This window comes from Hydra vulgaris, chromosome 02, assembly GCF_038396675.1.
Source record: "Hydra vulgaris chromosome 02, alternate assembly HydraT2T_AEP".
NCBI classification, from domain to species: Eukaryota; Metazoa; Cnidaria; class Hydrozoa; order Anthoathecata; family Hydridae; genus Hydra; species Hydra vulgaris.
Genome location: NC_088921.1, coordinates 50,696,885 through 50,723,932, shown reverse-complemented (window position 1 = coordinate 50,723,932; position 27,048 = coordinate 50,696,885). Strand labels below are relative to the sequence as shown.

The 27,048-nt window shown below is 27.7% G+C and overlaps 1 protein-coding gene across 1 annotated transcript; it reads right to left on the bottom strand.

Moving 5' to 3' along the window:
• Nucleotides 1-322: 322 nt before the first annotated feature.
• Nucleotides 323-25,936, bottom strand: LOC100202013 (eukaryotic translation initiation factor 3 subunit M). Its single transcript, XM_065791289.1, has 10 exons — nucleotides 25,765-25,936; nucleotides 24,365-24,497; nucleotides 23,960-24,095; nucleotides 13,136-13,259; nucleotides 11,146-11,240; nucleotides 10,849-11,032; nucleotides 10,318-10,399; nucleotides 8,252-8,395; nucleotides 6,033-6,093; nucleotides 323-469 (listed from the first exon to the last, which is right to left on the bottom strand). The coding sequence occupies exons 1-10, from the start codon at nucleotides 25,810-25,812 to the stop codon at nucleotides 349-351; spliced, it is 1,128 nt and encodes a 375-aa protein (XP_065647361.1). The 5' UTR covers nucleotides 25,813-25,936; the 3' UTR covers nucleotides 323-348.
• Between the last annotated feature and the right edge of the window lie 1,112 nt (nucleotides 25,937-27,048).

Here is a 27,048-nt window from a genome sequence, read left to right as displayed (position 1 = left end):
GCTGTACTTGATAATTTAAGAAAGTAAATAAAGTGAAGAAAACTTGTTTTGGTCTAAGTTTGAACATATCTTACAAGGATCACTTCAATACCTTCAAAGAAGCATATATTACGTTGAAAGAAAATGTCTTAAATTGCATGCTCTAGTTATTCATGTGCCTACTTTTCTGGAAATAATGACTTAAAAATACCCTGAAATGACAGAACTAAAATTTTATTCATCAGGGGTGTGACCTAAAAGTTGTAAAAACATTTCTTTGTTGGTGTTTATTCATTGAGTGCAAAAGATTGTTTCGCTTTACCGACAAGAAAAACTATTCAAGATTAATATATAAATTTATTGAGTTCATTACGATTGTACGACTTGCTCCAAGTTTGTTTTGATGACGTTTAGATTAGTGACCCATGTCTGAAGCTTTTGTTGCAGTGACTCCCACTCATTTTTACCAAATGTTCTAAACCCAACCGATCTAAAAATAACAAATCATATTAAGTACACTAAAAATCGTTAAATATATATATATATAAAATAAATATATATATAAAATATAACTTTTTAAATTATATATAAATATAATTTAAAAAATTTAAATAAAATAGTTTTTGGAAATTTTTCAAATATTTAATTATCTAAAATAATTATTTAGAATAATTAAATATTTGAAAAATTTCCAAAATTGTTAAACGTCCCCTCTCGTTTATTAAGCACCTCAGAGTAATCAGTTTAATTTAACGAAAGAGCAAAAGCTGATACTGCTGGAAGTAAATTAATAGTATCAAACCTATTATTATTGTTATTACCGTAAATTATGTTATCATCAAACTCTTATAGTGCTCTAGAGTTTTATTCAAAGTTAAGCCGGAAATAAATAATTTTAAAAACAAGTTGTATTGTCTTAAGCGCGTTTATTAATAAACATGAGTTTATTCAGCGCATTTTTGCTGACAACAGTCCCTGACGGCTAAGGGTAAAAATAGGACTGAACAACATATTATATATCAATGACTAAATTTTACAGGATCGTTATAAATTTTATATGGAAGCTTATAAAAGCTTGGAACCGCAAAATCACGTGTTAACAAGTTAGGTCAAAAATGCTGGATTTTCAAGCAAAAATCAAAAACATATTTTGCTGAAAGGTTAAAGTCTATACAGTTAGCAAAATGTTTAACATTTTATGATTGAATGTGTCCATACGTTTATAATATTATCCATTAAGTTATGTTATATCTATATTTTTTTTATACATAAATTTAATATTATGTGAAATAAATCACTAAATACTATTATTATTTCAAGTCATTTCACGTCAATTTAATACACATGGTTGCTAACTCCAACGTAAGGTTACATGCGCACACTTTTATTGCATAGCAGACTTTGCTGAGGCATGTACACAAATTGCTGTAAATCGATTTTGTTTGTGTTATTAAGTTTGTCAATCCAATGAAAATCAATTTCTATTATTAAATGCCGAGGCTCATCTATTTTATTAAATGCCGAGGAGATCTAGTGATTTAGGACACCAAAGCAAAAAAAAAAGTTGTGCTAAACCAATCTCATACTATGCCTTGTGTGTGCTAGAGCCCCATCTTGCTGGAAAATACTTTATTTACATTCTTCGGATATTTAGGCAGATTAAGTTTCTTATCAATTTTCACATTCCCTGTATATCACTGTTTATTTATAATTCTAAATTTAACTTTTATAACAACAAGTTGATATTCATCATCAAGAACACATTCTACATCCTCGTCACGATTTAAACCAAAGATAATATTTACTTTTAAAATGGTAAGCACACATGTTTTTGCTACTTAACTTTCTTTTATTCTATTCACAATTATATTTATAGACAAAGTATATGTAACAATACTTATTTGTAAGGGGATCTATGTCTATGTTTTCCCTCAATTAGCTGCATTTTACTAAAGTTTTAAAATATATAGTTAAAGTTTATAATTACGTACCAATGACTATCACTTTATGTTGCATGTCTGTGGTACATAATAAATGTCATATGATATCTATGTGAATGCCTACATTGACATTCACAAGTAGATACACTAAGGCCCTGGTCAGAGTTGGCCAAGAAAAGAACAAACTAAGTCTACGACACACCATCCCATCAAATACTGGTGTTTTACAAATTTTGAGCACGTGCTCGATTTTAGCAAGGTAGTGTCCACAGGGTGTCGACCATTGGTCAGGCGCCAGACCTTCGAAACTCCCCGATGACAATTAATGATTCTGATAAGAATGTCATCTTGACACTACATGGGTAATTGGTCAATAAAACACCTAAATTTTAATCATCTACCACTCAATACACTGATGCTTGCCATTCTTAGATTGATACTAATATTTCTAGAATTTATATTTGTTGATTTATGCCTATAGGGTTATACTTTATCCAAATTGGGTCATTAAAACACTACTCTAACACCTATTTAACACAATAAATGTGTGAAATAACCATTGTAATGTATATGATACATATAAATAATTTATGGATGTCTTGGTATATATATGTATATCCATGGGGTATATGTGTGTGCATACACATACGTGAGCACATATATACTCATGTGTTTGTATGAATATATACGTAACTATATTTATCAGTGTGTATATGTGCATATGTATGTATTTGTGTATATATTTGTAGACAGATGCATACCTATTTTTATGCATATATATGTGTGTTTGTGGGTGTATATATATGTATATGGGTATGTATATATACATATACATACATATACATACATATATATATATATATATATATATATATATATATATATATATATATATATATATATATATATATATATATATATATATATATATATATATATATATACATTTAGTGGATGTTTGTGTATAGCCAGAGTGCATAACCACTGCCCAGTACTACTTAGTTATACATTAGGTGTCCAGTACTACATAATGTGTTTGTGCATATCAGGCTGTACATAATATGTCCAGTGTTACTATAGATAAGCATGATATTTAATGCATAACTACTGTCAAATACACTAAAGGTACTATATCTAATATTCTTTCAATAGTCACTGCATCTTTTTACTATATATATTTATCATACCAATAACGCAAGCCACACCACACTAACTATATATAAAACGAATCATTCCACTCCAAATATTCTATTCCAGCTCTGTTACATACACCATCTGATAACTACTTAAAATACGAATAATTCTACTCCAACTCTGTGACATACACATTCCTCTATAAAAGATAAGTAATAACACATAAATTATAACTTAAACTATATTTAAATATATATATACATGTTATTGTTAATGTATCATTCTCACACTGTTAAAATACTATAATAATGCTAATAATGAGTTATTAAGCTAATAAAGAATAAAAAATACAAATTCACATTATTACTAGATACCACATAACTTAATTTTGATAACCAGCTTCTAACCACTAATATTATTTTGATACAAAAAACTTATACTAAAGACACAAGTCACTATGAATATAAGTAAACACAAAATCAGCCATGCTATACATACAGTTTGTTTAATTGACAAGAGGCTACCTGCTACCTGTTTCATAAAACGAATAATTCTACTCGACTTCAGAAACTCCTGGTAACATTACAGGCACATGACATATTCACAGTTAATCTTATAACTTATACAAAATTCCGCATAATATTATATTATTAGTTGTAAAATATATATACAGATTACTAGTTGTAAAATATATATACAAGTTATTGTTACTATATTGGTGTAATTCAACTTAAATTTTCCAGATTATCTAGTTGCAATAGTTTGTTATTTTTATGATTCATGTTATTGGACTTCTAGTATTCACATCTAGCTTACGTTATACCAATTCAAATGACTTTCAACTATTTTTGTACTGATTACTCATACTATCAAGACAGGCTACTACAATAGTCACGTACACTGCATTTACTATTTTTATTACATATACAGCTATAAGAACTCAAAACAGTTCACAACTCTCACTAACCCATGTTATACTGCGACAATGCACTGCACTTATCGACACTCATGTCAATAAACTAACTTTCAATTGTATGCAAGTTGTACTGCGCCACACTAAGTGTCCTCTGGTCCCAGTGTCAATTCAGAAGTCTGTGGCAATTGTCCTGACGGGATACTCTGAGAATAGTCCTTTTGGGATAACACAATGGAGAACCTTAAAAAGATACCTTGGTGTTATCAGTTTTTTAGTATTTTTCTACTTTTAGACTCTTTGTTTTCCACTGGACATCTGTTCTTTTGTACTTTTATCTCACTCTGCTAAACCCTTTTTAACTTATTATTCACCTCTAAGGCGTTCACTGCTCGGTGCAGCTTCACTAAAATGCATTGCATTTACAACAACAACAAAAAAAGTTGTGCTAAGCCAATGTGTCATACTATGCGTTGTGTGTGCTAGAGCCCCATCTTGCTGGAAAATGTATTGTAGATTTCTGCCATACAACTGCTTTAGCAATGCAATCTAGTGTGTTTTTGTTAGTATTGAATGATCTGGCTGTTATACAACTCATGCATACCGATGAGCTGTATAACAGCTCATCCGTATGTTGCTGAGCTAAGGATTTGTTCTGCTGGTTCTGAATATGCTAGTACAGTCATATTCAGAACATTTAGGTCACTAAACTCGACAGTCGACAGACAGTCCGGAATGAAATTTACATGTCAGCTCGCAGATTTGCACTATTTTCTCACCAGATGTTCAGAATCACCCACAAGTTTGCCTATTTCAATGTTGCTATATTTATTGATGTGAAAAGCCCAATAATTTGCCATTTGATGGTCTCTGACACCGTTTTTTGACCCACTTGTATTCAAAATAAAATTTGAAACATTTCTAGTTAATAGTTTACAACTTTTACATGGTTATTATTTATTAAGGCGTCAAAAAAGGTATAATTAATAAACTCAATTCAACTTTAAGGTTTAACTTTTTAATAAGTTTTTTGAATGTTGAGTAGTGCTTAATTTTTTTCCAAAGCAACTTTACTAATTCATACAATAACAACAAAAAACAATGAAAACAATTGTAAAATCTGTTTTTGTTAAAACTAATGAGTAAAACCAACATTTTTTTAATGAACTTGTGAATAGCTTTATATTATTTTAAGAAACTCTTAAACAATGATTAGGATAAAACAATGAATAAAAGGTTTTATCCTTTTGAGAATATAAGCATTAAATAATAAAAAAGTACAAAACAGAGACACTTCAAACATAATAAAAACTGTTGAAAAAAAAAAAAAAAACTTAAACCTAAATATAAAGTAATGATGTGATGTAAACTGCATACATTAAATATAAAGTAATGATGTGATTTAAACTGCATACATTAAATATAAAGTAATGATGTGATGTAAACTGCATACATTAAATATAGAGCAATGATGTGGTGTAAACTGCATACATTAAATTTAAAGTAATGATGTGGTGTAAATATAAATTAAATATTATTATAAAAATACTGAGTTAAAATTAAGAGTTAACTATTTCAGCATTATCATTATCAAAAACTCAAAGTTTTTTTGAACAGTCTGTCTAAATCAAGAATCTAAAAAAAGAAGTGAAAAAAAAACTCAGACTCATTACCTGAGATTAGAGCATTGGTACCAAAAATGACAAATGACTGTTTTAATATTTAATGACCTAACACTGCTTAATCAGAAAAACCTTTATTTGTGGTTTTTAGTTACAATGTGTGAGCTTGATAGGATTCTCTTAAGATACAACTTTTGAGTAACAAAATTTTTATAACCATTTCCCTTCAACTGTTTATTTTATGCCAAAACATAAAGTTTATATTTTTGTAAAAACAAATGACAGAATATCTGAATGTTGAATACGCTACGCTACCTCAAAATCATAATAACTTAAATATAACGATCACATAACAATTGTTATGACAGCACATGACAAATATTAAATTTGCATAATATTAAACAAATATATAAATTATATTAAAAAAATTATATTAAAAATAACCTGATAATTATTCGTTCATTAATTTGATCAATTTTTGCATGAACAAGCCCAGACTTCACCACTAAAGAAATTTTATTCAATTTAAATATAGAAATCTTTATTCAACATATAATATTTAAGTTTAGTATTTAACATATATGTTCATGATGTACCAATTTTTTGGAGGTGATGCAGATCCGGATAAATTATACAATAATTAAAAGGTTTAAAAAATGTAAAACAAATATAATATTATACAATTGTAAATATTATACAAATTTTATGTTAAAGTAATAAAAAGCATATCTTTATTAGGATTTAGAGGTGCTACACAAAAAAATCCTCAACTCTTCAGTAATGAAAGAGTTTATTTAATATTTTTATCAAGGATAAAAAAGCAACAAATTAAAAAATTAACAAATCAATAAAAAAAATGTGCCAAAATAAGGTCAATTGTACTAATCCCAAATAATTGATACATTGATAATAGACAAATCCATAAATTGATACTTGCTATCAACCCTCAAAATTAGGAAAAATGATATTGGCAATAATTTGCCCACCTTAATCTGTTAGAGGGCGGCATCAGGTCAGCAAAAAAATTTAATAGAAAGGTTTATCCATACGAGATAGAAGCGAGGTCGGAAATTTTTTTGCCAACCTCAAACACTTCTAGGTCGGCAGTTAGATTGGTATTGCCCAATGCCAACCCCAAAATATGTATCAGCCCTCGGAATTAGGGTCAGCATTATGCAATGACGACCTATCTGTCTACTTACAAGTGCTTAACCTCGTTTCTGTGTGTGTGTTTATCTATATCAGCCTTCTGAATTAGGGTTGGCATTCGGCAATGCCAACCTGAAAGTGTTTGAGGTCGGCAAAAAATTGCCAACCTCAAACACTTCCAAGGGTTGATATATATAGATATATATATATATATATATATATATATATATATATATATATATATATATACACACACACACACACACACACACACACATATATATATATATATATATATAGAGAGAGAGAGAGAAATATAAAAAATATATATAAATATAAATATATATTTTATATAATATATACATATATATATTTTATATAATTTATACATAAATATATACTTTATATAATATATACATATATATTTTTTATATAATATATACATATATATTTTTGGGACACCCTATTATATATATATAAATATATATATTATATAAATATAATATATATATATATATATATATATAGAACCCTTAGATGTTGTCCGAAAGTTTTTTCGATATTTTGTTGACAAAAAGTAAAAATTAAAATGCAAGACCGGAATTTTTTTTTTTTAATAATGATAGACTGCCTGCCCCAACCAAACCCTCAGTCGATGTAGCAGCACTCCCTTGCGGGTCAGGCTATTTGTCAGTCGATGTAGCAGCACTCCCTTGCGAGTCAGGCTATTTGTCAGTCGATGTAGCAGCACTCCCTTGCGAGTCAGGCTATTTGTCAGTCGATGTAGCAGCACTCTCTTGCGAGTCAGGCTATAAGATAGTCGATGTAGCAACACTCCGCGCATGATTTACAGTAAAAAAAATAAAAATAAAAACATTTTATTAAAAAAAATAAAAATAAAAATATTTTATTAAAAAAAATAAAAATAAAAACATTGTTTATATTGTTAAAAACATTCAAAATGTTATAAAAACATTCAGAATGTTTTTAAAAACATTCTGGTCAATTAAATTTGCGTTTTTGTGGTTTTTTTAAAAAACGATTAATTTGTAATTAAATTAATGGTTTTTACTTTCGTCCAACACGGAAATGTTGGACGAAAGTCAAAAGTAATTAAAAGTGACGTATGTGTTGGCGTAAGAATCACTTTTTTCCTTCCGCTCTTCCTAAAGCCAACAAACTATAGAACTATATATATATATATATATATATATATATATATATATATATAAATATAATATATATATTACATAAATATAATATATATATTATATAAACATAATATATATATTATATAAATATAATATATATATTATATAAATATAATATATATATATATCCCATAATATGTAGATACTGCTTGTCAAGCACAACACTTCAGTCTAAGTATGTACTGAAATCCCCATCTACCCCTATTTCAGTATGATCTCATCAGTGTTACATTTGATGCAGAACTAAGTCTACAGTATAAGACATGTGAATATCATTAGTTAAAAAAGCTACAATTCTTTTACATTCAATAACAAATTCTTCAAGATTGTCTTCAGTGAGACCTAACGTTTGTATAATTTTTTGATACGTTATTTCCTTTTCTTGATTTGCCAGTGATATCATTGTTAAGATTTTCATTTTTTCAATATTAGCCAAATGGTCTAGTCCTAAAAACAAAAGAAATTTAGATTATTATGTATTTATTATTATTATACTATATTACTATTACTTTTATTATATTTACTTTTATTATACTATATGACTTTTACTATATTTTTATACTATATTACACTTTTTTATTTTTAAGCTTTATTTACATATTTATATATTATATACTTATGTTTTATTTAACAAGCTTGTTGAATCGAACATACCAGTATTAAAAAAGATGAAATGTTATAATGAAAAACTATAATCTATGTAAATGTTTATAATACACTTATATAGTTTTAAATATTTAAATTTTATTTTATATTAAAGGTTGGGCTAAGTAAAATTGACACTTTATTTCTTATGATTAGAGCGCTAAAAAAATCATAAAGAATGTTATCATACAGAAAAATAATTACTTATGTTATTTATGTTTATGTTGATTATTAGTTAATTATTAGAAAAATAATTATTTATGTATTTCAGTTAAAATATTTAAAAAAAATGTTATTACTATTCAATATGGCAACAAAACAGCAACAAGTATGTGACGTAATTTTGCATGATTGAGTGGAAAGTCCTAATTTGCCTCCCAAATCGATTGTAAAAACTGTTGTATGTTCTAGAAGCACTGTGATTAGTACTTTAAATAAGTATTTGACACTTAATACAATAAATAGAATGCCTAGAAGTGGCAACGACTTGAACATTAACAAAACTGAAGACGAATGTTTTGGCAAAAATAAGGGCAAATCCTAACATTTCTGAGCAAGATTTGGCACTAAAATGCAAAACTAGCAGACAATTGGTTCAGGCTATCAATAAAAAGCATAAAATTAAGTTTTTCAAGATGTATAAACTGAGATCGCAATGCTGAAGAAAATTTAGTGGGAAGAAGTCATGCAGGAAAATTATAGAAAATTATTGTGTACAAAAAAAAAAAAGTATAATTATGGATAATGAAACTTATGTGAAACTAAATTTCAAAACGATTTCAGGACATCAAAAAAACTCCTCCAAAAAATTATGGCTTCACAAGCCATATGTCAATGTGGATTGAAAACACAAAGTTTTGTCACTAATTCCACAATAAATAGTGAAATTTATCAAAAAGAGTGCCTTAAAAAGCACTTATTGCCACTGTGGAAGGCCCACGATGGTAATGCAATCTTTTGGCTTGACCTAGGGTTGTGTCATTACTCCAAATCTACGTTAAACTTCGATAATGCCATTAGTATCGATTTCATACCTTGAACACACAATCCTGCAAATTGTCCTGAAATTTGTCCAATTTAACAATATTAGGCGATAATTAAAGCCAAATTATGTAAAAAGTTTAGGCAAGCAAAATCAAGCACTGACTTTAAAAAGGAAAAAGATAAAACCACCACAGAGTATGAATCTCACATCTTAAATCATAAGATTTGCACCTAGTGCAAATCTTATGACTCCCATCAAGAGAAAAATCAGAAAATTTTATCGTACTGAAGATATTTAATTTTTTTCTTTATTCATTTTTGTTCAAGACTTAATAAGCATTCAATAAAAAAAAATCAACTTTGTAGCTCATTCCTATCTTTTTAAATCAAGATATAAAAAGCGCCAGTTTTACTTAACCCAACCTTTATAAATTATAGCTTGCACAAAGTAAATATTATTTATGAAAAATTATAAAAAATAAAACTTATTATGTTCAATATAATCAGTAGGAAAAATACTAGACTGTTAACAGCCAACTAAAATAGACAAATAGACAACAACCTTTCAAAGCAAATTTTTGCTGTTCAAGGTTAACCAGCACCTTGAATCAAATGGTGACTTAACATTTATACCTAACTTAGCAACCTATGTTTAAAAATTAAGTAATTTTAAATAAAGTTTTATTTGAAATGCAATTTAAGAATATTTATATCTAACAATGACAGACATAAATTTATACCTGATTTTTCTATAAAATCTGGATTATTTGTGCAAAAGGTATTGTAATCATTGAGTTGCCCAGAAACAAATATTGTCAGCAACTTAAAAAAGAATGAAAATAATTATTGTAAATAAAAAACTTATTTTAAACTATAACTATAAATTATTTTAAAATAATTTTATTAATTTTAGAATAGTATAAGCATTACAGTTGAAAAGGTTGCCAGACCATTCAGAATGATGAAACTCCTTGATTCTTATAAATTTAGAGTAAAAAACATTGTCAAAGCAATTTAATTTTAAATTAAAAACTGTATTTTAATCAAAAAATAAAATCCTTGTAAAATTTATAATTTAAAATAAACTATTATTTTGTCCAATCAAAATCTCCCTAAGAAGTTTGTAGATTCACAACACATTGAACTAAATGATTTAATGTTGATTCAATTTTTCTTGTACATTTATTTGATTAACAAAAATATTATGATGCCCATACTTTTTTTAAATATGAAGATTACTTTACTTAATTTTTTAAATCAGAAAAATTTACTTCGTATATTAGCTGCCCTTTAAGAGCAGATACAGGCTTCAGTTGAAGCAAATGATCCATAATAAAAACATCTGGTTTAGATATGAAGTCAATGATACATTCTACAGCATCATCTTTTGCTAGAGAGGCACACTCTTCATCATAGGTAGATAATAATTCCAACATAACTCGAGTCGCTTCATCGCTATAAAAATATTTGAAACTTTTGAATATTTTGTTATAAATTAGAGAAATAATTATTTTAAATGTAACAAAGAAATTCATGAATTTAATTTTCTTGACATAGAAATGTAATACCTTCGATGTTCATGCTTTAATGCTGCGTGCAGTAATCTGTAACAAGTACGTTTCTCCTCCAATTCTACATTCCAAACTCCTAGCCATTCTTTGATCTAAAACCAAACATGCAATACTATTCAGAGAGTAAAACTAAACATATAAATAAATATACTGAAAAATATTTTTAAAAAATTCATTTCCATTAAGCTGCAAGCAAATTATTATTTAGGTAAGATTATTAAAGAAAACAAAGATAAAAGTTTGAGAGCAAGAAAACAGATAAATAAATTTTATAAGCTAGGACACCATGATGCCAGAAGAGAATTACAAGGCATTAATGTTTGAGAAAAAAATAGATAAATATTTTTTTGAGCATAAAAGAATAGTTACAGCAAATAAATGCAATTTAGAGTTATGCAATATTGAGATTCACTTGACAGAACAAGAGACAAAATCTTGCTTTAGCAGCAATTATGGTAGCATATGTAGAAGAGAAAGATAACTGTGTGGTAACAGTTACTGTGGTAACAGTGGGACAGACTCAAGCTTGGCAACTAAAGAAGGTTCAATTACGTTTATAATGCATATTTGGACCTTGTTTAAAGGAGAAAGAACATCATTAGAAAAACTAGCCTAAAACATGGTGATAGTATTCTATACAAAGACAAATAAAAGTGACCTTATCAGATGACCTTATCACAAGTGACCTTATCAACTTGTTTCTCCGCGCAGCGGCCTTGTTCGTCAAGGTTCATGTTTCGGAGTTATAGAGTTGAGAGAGGGTCATACCACAAGTAGCCTCCTCATCTGTAGTGGCCTTCTCGGCTTTGGGGAGATGAATTCGAAAAAAAAAAAAAAAAAAAAAAAAAGATGATAACTTTGCAACGGATAAGATATATGGTTTCTATTTGTGAAAAATAATCCAAAAAGACATAAAGTGGAGGATTCAATAAAAGTTTTACCACTCATCAATGTAAGAATATCCACAATATTGCAATAATTATTACCAGTAAATAGCTGAATTGTGTTTGGGTTAAATTTCACCAGCCAATGCAAGTCTAAAACTACCACAGAAAAGTAGCCATATTTAAGATCAGTTGTACTGAGCAATCAAAAATGAATTACTTTTTATCTGAATTATATAGGTAAGTCATAAACAAATATTTTAAAGTCATAAACAAATATTTTAAAGGTAAGATTAATATTTAATATTTTAAAGGTAAGTATTAATATATGATGTATTGATATACCATATCTAGCTAGCTTATGGAGACAATCAGTTTGTCAGACTACATAAAAAACCTTTGATGCCAAAAGCAATAGCCTATACTTCACCACTTCCATCTAATCTACAACTTTTTTTTATAACAGTTAACAAGTCAACAGTAGAGTGAAGTGATCAAAATCTGTTGTTATTATGTTATCAGATATGTTGTTATTATATTATCAGATATGTATTGATTGTCAAAGATTTATTAGACTTAAGATGCTGACTCAAGTTGTATGACTTAAGATTTGATTTTTTCTAATTAAAGGATCAAGTAAGAAGAAGTAAACTGATTAGTTGATTATTTAATTAGAAATAGCAGCTGCACAAGAAGAAGACAAACATGGGGTAGAATGAAGCTTGACTTTAAAAAAAAAGGGGCAAGTGAGACTTGACTTTAGACCAATAAAATTGAATAAAAGTTTCCATGACTGTCTGAATCTAAACGTAGAAGGCACAATTTTGAGGTAGGAGATAAAAATAAAAAGCTTCTTTTTCAAGTTACACTTTTTGTTGTTGTTGTTGATTCTTCATGATTTGTAAACATATTCTCAAAAGTTGTCAAGTATTTGAGCTTCATAGCAGTCAGCATTTATAAAAATGTGAAAAAAAAAACTTTTTGAAATTTTTTAAAAATAAAGATTTTTAAAACCCTTTTATGCATAGTTTAACAATATTAAACAATGAATAAAAGTAATTTTAACATTTATACACAAACCTTTAACAAAAGTATTAAATTACTTTTTTTAATTGTGTTGTCATCATTTTTGTGTGTCCAAATTTTATAGATAGCTGAAGTTGGCCAATATAAACGTCATAACGCAAAGGATTATTGTCTGGCAGACCAATGAAAAAATTGTTTAATCTAAAAACAAATCTATATAAGTATTCTTCAGATTTAAGTTTATAATAATTTTCATAACAAATATTAGTAAATTTTTTACATATGGTTTCATAGACATATTTTAAACACTATCATAGACATTTTTTATTTAGTAAAAAAACTACAAAAAAATGTAAGAAAATGCTATATAAAAATTATCAATACTATAAATGTTAAAAAACTACTGAAAAAGCAACACGATAACCTCTTAGTAGTTCTAACTAAAATAAATGAAGACCACATGGGTAAAACCACAGATGTCCACTTTTTGAAAATTTTAAGTTTCATATATTTTTATGATTTTTAGTACTAAGCTATTTTAATTTAAAAATTCATAACAAAAAACTATGTTATAAGGTTCTATGGTCATTACAAAAAATGGGCAACATTAAAACAACCACTATTGTTCAATGTTTACAGAATAAAAAACACAGCTGTCGAAGTTATTTATAACTAAACCAATGACAATAAAAGGATAAGTCACATGACTAACTTTTATTCTTAAAAAAATATGTCGGATGACGTAAGCAACAATACATTCACATAAAAAATAATAAAAAAACAACAAAAAAACAACAGTTAAAGGAGGTGTGTTCCAGATCTAAGATTGAAAAATCATGTGACAGGAATACATGAAACTAATTTAAACAAATTTAAACTGTTAGTTTAAATTTGTTTGAAATTACAACAGAATATTTCAACAATTTAAAAACAATGATGAGCAGGATTTGGATATTTCTTCCCATATTTTTGTTATAGATGAAGCAGAAGATTAATAACAGAATAGAACATAACAGAACCTTAACTCCATAGTTATTCATATAAGTGCTACCTGAACATTTTTAGAGATTTATACATAAATTAATCTGTGTTTATCTATACTTGATTTGACAGAAACACAGATATATATATATATATATATATATATATATATATACACAGGGCTCGAATTAAGCGTATTGCGATCGCGAATCGAGATTACTATTTGCACCTTCGCAATTAGTTTTTTCTTAAAATTTGTTTTTTCCCAATCTTTCTTTTTTTCGTGATTATTCTTTTTTTATTTTAGAAGATTGATACTCTATTCGCAAATATTTAGTGTTCTTTTATAGTATAAAACTGCAGTGACTTCTGTAACGACAATTTTTTTTTTAAAGCGGAGCATAAAGTAAAAGAAAGAAAAATAAAAGATTTAGAAAATCAATTAGCGAAAATGTACAAATGCAGGAAAAAGACCGATGGTTTAAGGAAGGAAAAATTTATAAAAAACAAACGATTAAATACCTATTCGAATCAAGAGTGCAAGCTAATTATTGCAAATATTACCATATGTATGGAAGGCCGTTTTCAATCTCTCCAAAAATCACCATTGTTTATACATTTGGTAGCTTTACTTGACGTTTATAACTGGCCGTTAAATGTGAATGATCGAACTTTTGGCGATAAAGCTATCAGTGAAGTTGTTGAACATTTTTCTGAATTTTTAATTGGTGTAGGATGTGATTTGAATAATATACTTCATGAGTGGATCATTTTAAAACATCATGTTTCCCATCATAAGTAACAATCAAATGAGTATTATTTGAAAATTTGGGAAATTGTTTTTTCCAAATCAAATTTGGTAAAAGAATGCTGAAATATTCTTGATATTTTTGAACTATTTTTTATTTGTCCTTTTACAAATGCGAAAGTAGAACGAATGTTTTTAAGTATGAATCGCGTAAAAAATGACTGGAGAAGTTGTCTTAGATGAGATCTCTTAGAATCTCTACTTCGGATAAGTGAAGAAGGTCCTGAGATTGACAAATTTGAACCTGATACTGCTATGAACGAATGGTATAATGATAAAGTTAGACGATTGTCAGCAAATTTTCATCGTTATCCGGAAAATAGAGAAAAAGTATGTCAGGAAAAACAGACATTGATCTAGCGACAGTTACAATATCGGATTTGGAAGAAAGTGAAAGCGAGGAAGAAAATTGTGACAACTTTTAGTTTTATTTTAGTGCATTGTAACCCCTTAAAATCAAAATATTAAATAATAACTTGTAATGACGTATGATTTTTTACTTAGTAAAAATAATTTTTTGTAAGTAAAAATCCTGAAAAATTCTAAGCATTAAACTAGTGAAATGATTACAAAACGATCAAAATATTAACGATTACGATCTAATACTTTTTCTATAGCAATCAAAAAAAGTATTAGATCGTAAAAGATTCTATTATTTAGACACATTTTTTTCTTTTGCTTTATTTTATTGAATGAAAAAAGTGAACGCTAACTTTTATTAAAAAATACATTGAATGAAAAAGCAATAGATAGAAATATCATAGGAATTTGATAAGGTTACTTAGATAAGAAAACTTACTTAGTAAGAATTTAATTATCATTCTTGTTTGTGATTTTGCTGGTTTTCGTGAAAATGTTAAGTTTAACATTTTATCACGATAATGTTTTCGTCATTTTTAATAGTTTTTTATAACTATTTCAAATTTATAGATTGTTTTGTTAGAGTTTTAAATAATTTTTTTAAAACTCTAACAAAACAATCTATAAATTTGAAATAGTTAAAAATTTATAGAAAATTAAATATTCTAGTTGTTTTAAACAGTTTAAAATATGTAAATAAAATAGAAAATGAAATAATTAATTAAAAGAAGATTATATCAAGTTCATTGATTTTACAAAAATACAGCCGTTAGATTTAATGCAATTAATAATACTAATAATGTAAATTATAACTAAAGCTACTTTACAACCGCTGAAGGTGAATGTTATGACATCTTATGCAAAAATGAGACTTATTATATATGTTATTATAAATAAGTTAAAATAAATAATGCCCCCTCCCATCTGGCGGGAGTGGAGGAGGGCTTATGAGCAACAAAAAAATCGCGATTAGATTTTTTTACGTTAATTCGAGCCCTGATATATATATATATATATATATATATATATATATATATATATATATATATATATATATATATACACACATTTATATATACACACAAATTAAAAAGTAGAGTCGATAAATTGTCTCAGTCTAGTGCTGCTAAAAATATGTTACAAAATAAAAATGCTTTAAATGCATCACTTCAGTTCTACAAGAGAAAAGCTGAAACGCTTTATCAGAAAAAAAAGAGCTGAATGTCTTCAAACTCAACACACTTTTATTTGTAAAGTAATCTACTTGGATTTGCAAAAAGACTCTGAAATGCCTAATCAATATGTACACCATTTTATTCTTTCAATACTTGTATACTTTTAACTGAAAAAGTATGTTTTTATTGCAATGATGAAATTGTTGGCAACAAATGGTTTGATGATTTATTCTCTATACTATATGATTTTTAAATTATCATTCGCCTCAAATGTAAAGCGTATCAAATTGATTTGAAATTTATGTGCTGGACACATGACCTTTGCAAATCAAAAGTCTCTAACAAACACCAGAAGATTAGAATAGTATTTTCCAGACCTCTCACAAAAAACCAAAACCATTCAATATTATAAAGTTTCTAGCAGAAACACCAGAAATTGAAAGAGTGTTTTCCAGACCTCTCACAAAAAACAACCATTCGATATTATGTATAAACATAATACAAGATAAGGTTCTGAAATTTGCAGAGTTTTTAAAGCCAAACTTCTTGGTTGTTTGTCCATTTAAGATATGTTTAGTTATAATTTAAAAGCTAGTTGTATTTAATTATGTTAATTATTTAAGTATGTATGGAAAACTAGAAATATATGATTTTGTGTGTTACATCCCATATTTCTAATCAAACATTGAAGTGCCTCGATAAACTGAAACAAGCATACAGAGCTCAGTTGCCTCTTACTTGTTAAAAAATCAAAGACTTATTGAAGCTAAACAATTTCTAAGTGAACAAAATAAAATATTACTTGATCAATTGCTAATTATATAAACTAAAGAGAAAAATCTATTTGATATTTATTATAAAATAAAAAAAAAAAGCATAGATTTTTATCAACATTTTGTTCACAATGGGGCGTTTGTCTGGTTAATACAATCTTGATACAAAGTGATGGATTACAGACAGTATGCTAAATAAATGAAGTTAAGGGAAAAATAAGGTTGCAATGATAATTTTTATTAAATTTAACCCCATGCCTTGGGGCTCTTGGTTGAGTTAAGGCTAGAGATGATCTTGTAGAAGGCCTCCTAGGCAATCTGTTGACAAGCCTCACACCCCTTCTTCATCTATTAGGCTGGCACAGATGTATTTTTAATACACTGTTTCTAGTTTAAGATGTTGAATGCTGGATCTTCTTGACTTAATTCATGGGTTTTGCTTGTGTCTCTGTTTTATGACTAGCAACTCATTCTATTATTTCCTAATGAAGGTACAGCTCAAAAGCTTTGTTTTATGGTTTAGAGGCTGATTCCATCAACAGCTAAAAAATATCAAAGTATTAACAGTGCCATGTTGCGCATGGATGGTGTCCTTGTTGGTACTTTTGGTGTGCATTGTCAAGGCCACATTTGGAGCCCATTCCTGTGGCTTAGGGTTTATAAATAGTAATGAGACAACTGCTTGGGCTATTAAACAGTGTACTGAGTACTATCTATGCTTTGAGTCAAAATCTTTAACAAATTTAAAAATGAATAAAGTAAAAAAACTATAAAACACAAAAAACCAAGTTCTCTAAACCTATCATTCACTAATATTTGTGGTCTTCGAAGTAACTTTTTTTCTGTTGAGTCTTATTTCTTGCAAAGTTCACCAGACCTACTTGCTCTTTGTAAGACTAATTTGAGTTGAGCTGTCTTATCTTATGATCTTAGTGTTGATGGTTATCTTTTTCTTGTTGGTGACTTTAATGCTCATCACACTGAATGGCTTGGCTCTAGTGTCAGTGACTCTGCAAGCGTTAAAGCCCTCAACTTTTGCCTTTCTCAATCCCTAACTCAAATAGTCAACTTTCCAACTCGCTTTCCAGACAACCTCAATCATTACCTTCTCTGCTCGACTTGTGTCTTGTTTCTGATCCTAGTCAGTGCTCAGTTTCTCCACATTCACCCTTAGGAGCTTCTAATCACAGTTTGATCTCTCTAAATCTATTATATCATTCTTTTTTGTCATCTGAATCCCCCTATCATCGTACATCTTACAACTATCTTAAAGCTGACTGGAACGCTTTCCGAGATTTTCTTCATGATGGCCTTTGGGTAGAAATTTTTCGTTATCCTGCTAAAAAATATGCTTCTTACATAACTTTGTGGATTCAGGCTGGCATGGAATCTTTTATTCCCTCTTGACAATTCCAGGTCAAACCTCTTCTCCATGGTTTTCCTCACATTGTGCTGCTGCAATTTCCAATCAAAACCTATCAGCAAAACAATTCTCCAGAGGACAGACATCTGTTTCTTACTGTTAGAAACCATTGTAAAAAGGTTTTGTCTAATGCCTAAGCGCACTATTCTCAGGTCATGAAATCTCATATTTCATTACAAATATTAGGCTATCGTGACTTCTGGAGAATCTTTAACAGTATCAATAATAGGGGCAAATCTGTTATTCCACCTGTCTTGTATGGTTCAGACTTTGTCACCTCACCTAAAGACAAAGCTGAATTGTTTGCTAAGAACTTTTCATCAATATCATTTCTTGATTCTATGAGTTGTATTCTACCTAATTTAGCTGTCAAACAGATTGATCCATTGCTTGACATTTGTATTATTCCAGCTTCTGTATCTAAAGTGATTTCCTGGTTAGACTCTTATAAAGCTTGTGGCCCAGACAACATACCTGTTATAGTCTTGCAGAAGTGCCCTCTGGAGCTGTCATCTATACTTTCAAAACTATCCTACAGCTTGTGGACCAGACAATATACCTGTTACAGTCTTGCAGAAGTGTTCTTAACAAGTGCTTAGTCTTGTTTTCCAGCCTGCTGGAAAGCAGCATCTGTTATCCCTATTTTCAAAAATTCTGGAGAGCAATCTGTTTCCTCTAACTACCGTCCCATTAGTTTTCTTATCATAAGCAAGGTCTTTAAATCTTGCTTCTAATAACTTACTTTCTGATCATCAATATGGATTTCGATCTTCTTGTTTTACAGCTGATTTGCTAACAGTAACAACAGATAGGTTTAATCGCGCATTAGATAAAGGTGTAGAGGTTAAAGCTATTGCTCTTGACATTTCTAAAGCTTTCAATAAAATTTGGCATGCCGGTGTTCTCCATAAGCTTTTTTTTTATGGTGTATCTGGTAACATTTTTAAAATTATTGAATCCTTCCCACAGTGGCTGGTGAACTTTAATTCAGATAAAACTCAATTTTTTTCAGCCAATCGTTATTGCAATAATTTAAATCTTCATATATTTATGAATGGTAATGTTCTCGATAAGTCATCTACCCTTCATCTTCTAGGATTAACTCTTACTTACGATCTTTCTTGGTTTTTTTCCTCAAACATTAGTTCTTTGGAATTTGCTTCCTTCATCTTGCTTTCCTGATTTATATAATTTGCAGTCTATTAAGTCATCTGTCAATCGTTATCTTGCTCTACAATCTTCATCTTTTCTCTTCCAGTAACTTCTAACTCTTACAATGGTTGCTTGCAGCCTTGTTGAAAGCAAAGATATTAAAAAAAAAAAAAAAATGGTGTACATTTAACAAAATAAGTGCTCTAAAAGATTAAAAGTTAGTGAAGTTTATGAGTTGATAAATTCACAACAAAAAAATCACAGATGTCCAAAATAAGTTTCTTGTCTTCAAATGACCATTGTAAAAAAAAAAATTTTTGTATTTAGCAAAAAAACTGCATTTATATGTTGCATTAGGACGAAAATGTCATAAAAAAATACTTTTATATAAATACATTATCAATAAACAGATATCTGGTGTCTCTGAACATCAGATATCTGTTTATTGATAATGTATTATATTTTCTGTTTAATGAGAAAAATGTTACATCTGTGGTTTTGCCCTTGTGATCTACAAATAATATTAGTAGAAAACAAAATATATTTAAAATATAATAACAAAATATATATAAAAATAGTAGAAAGTAGCAACAAAAAAAATATATATATAAATTAAAATGCCATTAGAAATCAAATTTTGCAGTAGTTCATATGATATTAAAATATTTAATTATTTAAAAGTTTATTATATTACTTAACCTTTTTAAATTTGATAGCTAGATGGAATAAAAAAACAGTCATGTGAAATAAACATCAAGAATCTGTTCTTGTTCAATCCACTAGATTGACAAAAGTATACAAACACAACTGATGACATAGCAAAGATTTTCAAAAAGACAAAACTTAACAGAAATTGTTACAAAAAAGCAATTTATAAACATGTAGCTCCCATATTAACCAAAACATAAAATTAATCTACATATCTGCAGCAACTATATTTTCTTTATTGTTTGATTTGGCTGCAATCCAAAAAAAAAAAAAAAAAAAAAAAAAATAATTTTAAGTCTTTCATAATACCATGTTTAAAAACATGTTTTTTTAATCTTGTTTTAAGTCAGAGTATTGACTCGACTAGTTTTAAGCCACCTCACAGTGGGCCGGATATTAGACATATGGTAGACAAAATTATTTTGATATTTTTTTTTTTACTAAAACCCTTTATATGTCCAAAGAATCACTTTGTATTAAGATTTATTTACTTTTATTATAAATTTTAGTTAAATAGTTGCTAATTCTAAAAATTATTTAACAAACTTGATAAAACTTTAAAAAAGCGGATTTGCTATTTTTTAGTTTCAAATCCTATAACTTCTTAATATTGTGGAACTGAATAACAAACTCTTCTGGTGGAATAAACTAAAAAAAATTTGATGCAACAAGCTTTAAAAATAAAAATGCGCACTTCAGAAAAAATGAAAATTTATCACTAGATTTGAAACTCTATTATCGATATTGTATAATAGATTTGAAATATATAGATAAATTTATAGAAATATATAGAGAATATAAATGAATATATAGATTTGAAACTCTATTATTGATATTATTATATTCCCACAACGTTTTGAATAAGTCTGTAGATTATTTATCATCTTTGTATATAAAAATGTATTTTTTAATTTTTAATCTATTAGCCGCACATTCTGGATAAGTAATATTACGTTTTTATTATTATAAAGTCTACTGAGTTTTAAAGGTACTATGCAAATAATCAACAGGCACTCTTCATTCGTCACTATTTTCATTTTAACTTACCTGTTTGTAAAGGCTATATCCTGTAGCACCATTAAAACCAGCCTTGCATCTAAATGTTTTGTATACCACATAGCTTTTTAAGAGTGTGTTTTAGAAAATCTTTTAGCGGTATTTGTACTGAATAGCCATCCATTTGAATGTTCTTGGAATAGCATTTAGCTTTTGAAGATACTATACTATTATACAAAGGATATATGTGGCAGCCATTTTTTCAGCACTATTTCTTAGAAGCTGGTATGTTGATTTTGATATATCACCATTAATTATGAATGCTAAAGCTTCATCGAATGAATATATCTAAGCAGGTTTAATGGGTATTTATTTTAAGTAATAGAAATTTTTGTGCCAGTTTTGTACTTAAACTCACTTCTTAGTTTCAATTTTGTTGTATGTTGCATGTTGCATGTTGAAGTAATTTATAACTAAATAAAATATTAAAAACATTGTTAAGCTTATTCTTTTTGTTTTGTTACAAGCTTTTTCGAAAGAGCGACATGGTTTCCCAACTTCATTAACTGATGATGTAGCATTTAATGGACTGTAGGTGTATTGAAAATCTTGAGCATGCCAGTTGTCTTTACTTCACTTAAAATGAGTATTATTATTTTTTGCAGCTATCAACTTTTTACATTGCATTTTATAAAGTTTTTCACTCAGAATCCTCTAGTTTAATATCTGCAGAAACTAGAACAGTTATATTTAATGAAAAGAATGGTATATCATAAAAACTAGTTTATTTTGTTGTATAAGTCCGTAAATGTCACCAATTCTTATATTATTACTATATAAAAAAACAAAAAAAAAAGTTAGGTTAACAGTGCAATTTGTATCGAATAAAATAACAAACAAAATAACATGTATTTTTGTTTACGAGAAATAAAAGTTGATTTTAAGCAAATAACATAAGCTACAAGTCATTATTTTAAAATGTTAAAGAAACCCAAAAGGGGAAGTTAGGGGCAATGTATATAGTTCAAATAGGTTGTACACATATTACATTTACAAGTTCAAGCATTCAATATAGGTTCTCGTAGGTTCCCTAAATTATGTGACACTTTTTGTACAAAATAAAAGTATTAAATGTTAAAAATTTACCACGTTATTTTAAAGCCAGATTATAAGTGTATTATAAAGGCTGATCTTTACTTTATTTTTTTTTCGAAAAGCTTTAGTGTTAAATATTTTAAATATATAAACTAATCCCGTAAGCTCATAAAGTTTTAAAACTTACTGTTTACTATAGCTATGCATAAAAAATAAAAATTTAACGTTTTTTTTAAAAAAAAAATTTTCATTATACATGAAACCACAATTGATTTTTGTGGTTTTAAAAGATACTATTATACTCAAAACAATTTTAAAAATTTTAAACGAGAGTATTACAAATATGTTTTGTTATATAGTTTTGAATATAATAAACATTTATTTTTTAGGTTTTGTCCACCACCTGGCCCACTGTGCACCTGTTGAGGCAAAGATTGGTCTGATAAGTTTAATCAGATCTGATAAGGTCTGATAAGGTCTGATAAGTTTGATCAGATAAGTTTAAGTACAATAAACCTACTAATTTCTTACTAAGCCCAATCATTGTATTTGTATAATCTTGACCAATCACAATTATAGCTAGATCAGTTTCTCTAAAAACCATCCAGATATAAAGTTTGATGTTTTAATTTGTATTAAAACATGCAAATACTAAGAAAAATTTATTTTACAATTAGATGATCTCCTACAAAAAACATCGAACTTAAATGTTTTTTAAATTGCATGTTTACAACACTTAAATCTTTGAGATTTTTTTATTTATTTGAAAAACATTTATCGAGGTAATCAGAAAGTAGCAACTTTAATTAAATAAGTTGATCTAATAATAACAATAATAATAATATCAATAATTATAATATCAATAATTATAATATTTTCTTTTTCTTTTTTATTACTCACTATAAAACAACTAAAATTATAGTATTATATTTTGCTGTAAATATTTAGTTTTGTTTTCAGTATGAAAGAATGTCATCTAACCCCAAGCTGATTCTTGCATTATATATTGCATTAAAAACTATTACGAAACAGCTGCAAAACATTTAAAGCTACACAGTTAATGTCAAATGCCGAAGAAATATATAATACTTTGCATTATCAGATTACTTATGAGTGACATATATCAGTTGCACAGGAATATTACCCCCCCCCCCTCCCGAAAAGAAAAAAATCACTACATTTAGAAAACAGCATTTAAAATTAGTTTTTGAAGCACATGTTTGTGGTTGTAGCTATGACTAAGTTTTGCTATTAAATTATAAATACCAAAAAAAATTCGTATGTTGTAATATTAATATGTCAACATTTTGGTATTTAATGTAAAATAAATTTTACATTAAATACCGAAATTTTTATACCCATAAAATTTGTTTTATACAGATTTCACCTTCAGATAAATATTTATTTTCCCAAAGAAAAAGTAATCTTACAATTTAATACGTAATAAAGCATTATTTTCTGAGGCTCCAATATCAGTAAGCTTTAATATGAATTTCTTCGTCAGCTTGGCATCGTTTGCACAAAAAAGAATCAATGAAATAAAGCTATTCATCATTGCCTCCAGGTCTTGAAAAAGAAAAAGTAATAAAAAAAAAAGAGAAACAGTAAAAAATAATAACAACAATTAAACTAAGCAAACAAGTTTGAAAAACTGATAAAGCAAAAATATTATTTTGTAAATTTATGAAATGTACAAAAAAATACTTAGCTTTAATACACACACACACACAAACACACACACACAAACACATGATTATAACAAATATTTTATATGTGAAATATAGATCATATTTTCACATTAAAAAAAATTTACTGAGTATAAAAAATATATTTACCAGCATCGCTGGCAGACTTTAACCAGTTATCACAAGCATCTAATAAACTTGATAGCTCGTCATGAATATTTTCCTTACTATAATCGCCGAGATCTGCTCCAGCAGAGTTCAAATATTGTCGTATTTCTTTAGCCTGTAAAAAAAAAAAGTTTTTAAAAAATGTATTAAATGGTATGTCTGAGAAACTAAATCATGCAACACCATTGGGAAAGAAACCCAAAGACCTTAAATGCTTTATTTTTATGTGTTTTAAAGTAAGCAGCAAACACAAGATTTTCAAAATTGAAATTATTTTTTGTTTAAACATTTTTAAATAAGATACATTTTTGTTCAAGTATGAACAAAAATGTTTTTTACTTTTAAAAGAGTTCTTTTTTTCCAAAGTTTCATAACAATTTTTTATGAAATGCAATTTTATAAACTAAAGAATCAATAGATAAATAATTAATAAAAATTAATAAAAAACTAAGTAAACAAAACAGTTATATATTATTAACAATAACAAAACTAAAATAACAAAAAATCAATGATAATAATAATAATAATAGCAATAATAACAATATAAATAATTATTTTTATTATTACTTTATTATTATTCTTATTATTATTACTTACTTGATTCAGACTACAAAATACAAGATCCATAATTAAGATAAATGTAATTAAATATTCAGTATATACAGCTGCTTTGCTAGGGTATTTTATTTTGCAACAAACACACACACAAAAGTATATATACATACACATACATACCTACATATATACTAACACATATATAAATTTTGTATTCCTATGCTTTAAAATTTTTGTTTAATTATTTTAGATTTATTTTACAATTCTCTAATTGCTTGATAAATATATTGAATTCTATTAGTTTAGTATAAGATTTTTTAGTTTTGATCAGTAGAGAGTTCCAGAAATAAAATGAATGTGTTCTTATATATGTGATACCATTCTTTCAACATACATGCTGTATCTACTTTGATGGTATCGCTAAACTAATGCAAAAAGCTGATCTATGATTGTGCATACTACTTGTAATCTTAAATTAATTGTTGAAGCCCATTGGCTTTTGTCATTGTATTAAGTACAATGTCTCAAACAAAGACCTACTACCATACAAAGCAAGTACATCATTTGATTTAATTTCGTAACTTTGGATATACTAGATAACCTATATAGTCAAACAGTCATACGATAGTCAATCAGAGCTAAAATTGTTTTGTTGAAGGTAGATTATCTCATAGATTTATTTTAAAAATTTGTTTTTCATTTTTAAAAAAATGTACTTGTTTGAAAAAGTGTTGAATTAAAACGTAACTGCCAAGCAAACTTCGAAACTAAATTAGAAAAATGTATAATGATTTGAAAAATTGTATAATGATAAGATAATGATTTACCTGATCTTTTTCAGGTAAGTCTATAAACACAGGTAATGAGCTATCCATAATTTAGGCTAAAGACCAAACAAACATGGGTCAAGAAACTACTTCTTTTCGTGCGCCGCACGTGAAAATAAAAGAAACTTATTTACGTGACTGTACTACCATTTTTATCATTTTCTAAGATTGCGCAGAACATTTCAAAAAATTAGGGTTTTCACTAATTTTTTTGAAATGTCTTAGGGTTTTAAGTGTTTTTTGAGAAACTTTATTTTCGAATAAAGAAAAACACTTTTAGCCACAGCTCAAAAAGTCCAAAAAAGTAAATAAAGAACAATAGTACCTATCTTATTCAGTGACTGATCCAGGAATTTTTGGTGGTAGAGGGGGAGGGGGAGAAAGGGATGTTAAAATATTTTTGGTATTTTGTAACAAACTTGTGTTTCCTAAAATAATTAAAAAAAGGTACTCCATTTATAAGATATTTTAAATCTTATAGATTCTGGTGGGGAGGGATTGGGGGAGGGGAGTCCGATACATCCCCCATCCCCCCTCCCTCCCCTAGTTTTTGAATAAAACTCGCTGACTGAAGGACCTCTCATTTTCAGTCACATATAGTCGTAGGGTAAAAAGTATACTTAGGTAAATGTATATCTTTGGGAATTATTTTTAATTGTCTTAGTAAAAGTACTATTCTGTAGATCCAAAAGCCAATTAAATACAAGTCAGTAGATTATTTATTATAAATTACTTCTTTTATGGAGACATTCAAAACAAATATATTATTTATTCATTAATTAGTAATATTTCAAGACCACTAGACGGTCTCATCATCAGACTATAAAACTAAATATTTTTACAAAGAGTGTTTAAAAAACTCATTAAAGAAAACAATATGTTGAACGTCAATTTTTAATCTGAATAAAAAGCATCATTGATTTCTAAAAATCTGTGTTTAAATATTGACCATCATCCAAACTCCTATTGGGTTGCGTGAGCTAGTTTGTTGGTACTGTATCTTCTTCCCTTATTTTTCTTTCAAATTTATTAGAACTCAATGCTAAAACTTTGGCGTCAAAATTTTTTATGGTTTGATATACCAGAATTTACCAGAATAGACCAGAAAGTTATGTTTTCCGTCATGAATCGAAAATTTGGACCAATATATTCAAACCAGTTTCACCACATAAGATTTACCACAACTACAAGTTAGTTTATAAACACCTGGTTTTGATGCTTTTATTTTATATTTTTAAACTATTTGTTTTTATTTATATTTTTCGTAACCATTTTTAGCGAACA

Bases quoted from the DNA above. Each gene is read 5' to 3' on its own strand.
- LOC100202013 (XM_065791289.1), bottom strand. From the start codon at position 25,812: ATGGATAGCTCATTACCTGTGTTTATAGACTTACCTGAAAAAGATCAG. The intron at 10,400-10,848 runs GTAAATTTTTCT...TTCTTTTTTAAG, and splicing joins AAGGGCAGCTAATATACGAA to TTGCTGACAATATTTGTTTC. The intron at 470-6,032 runs GTTATTTTTAAT...TGTTATTTTTAG, and splicing joins AATGAACGAATAATTATCAG to ATCGGTTGGGTTTAGAACAT.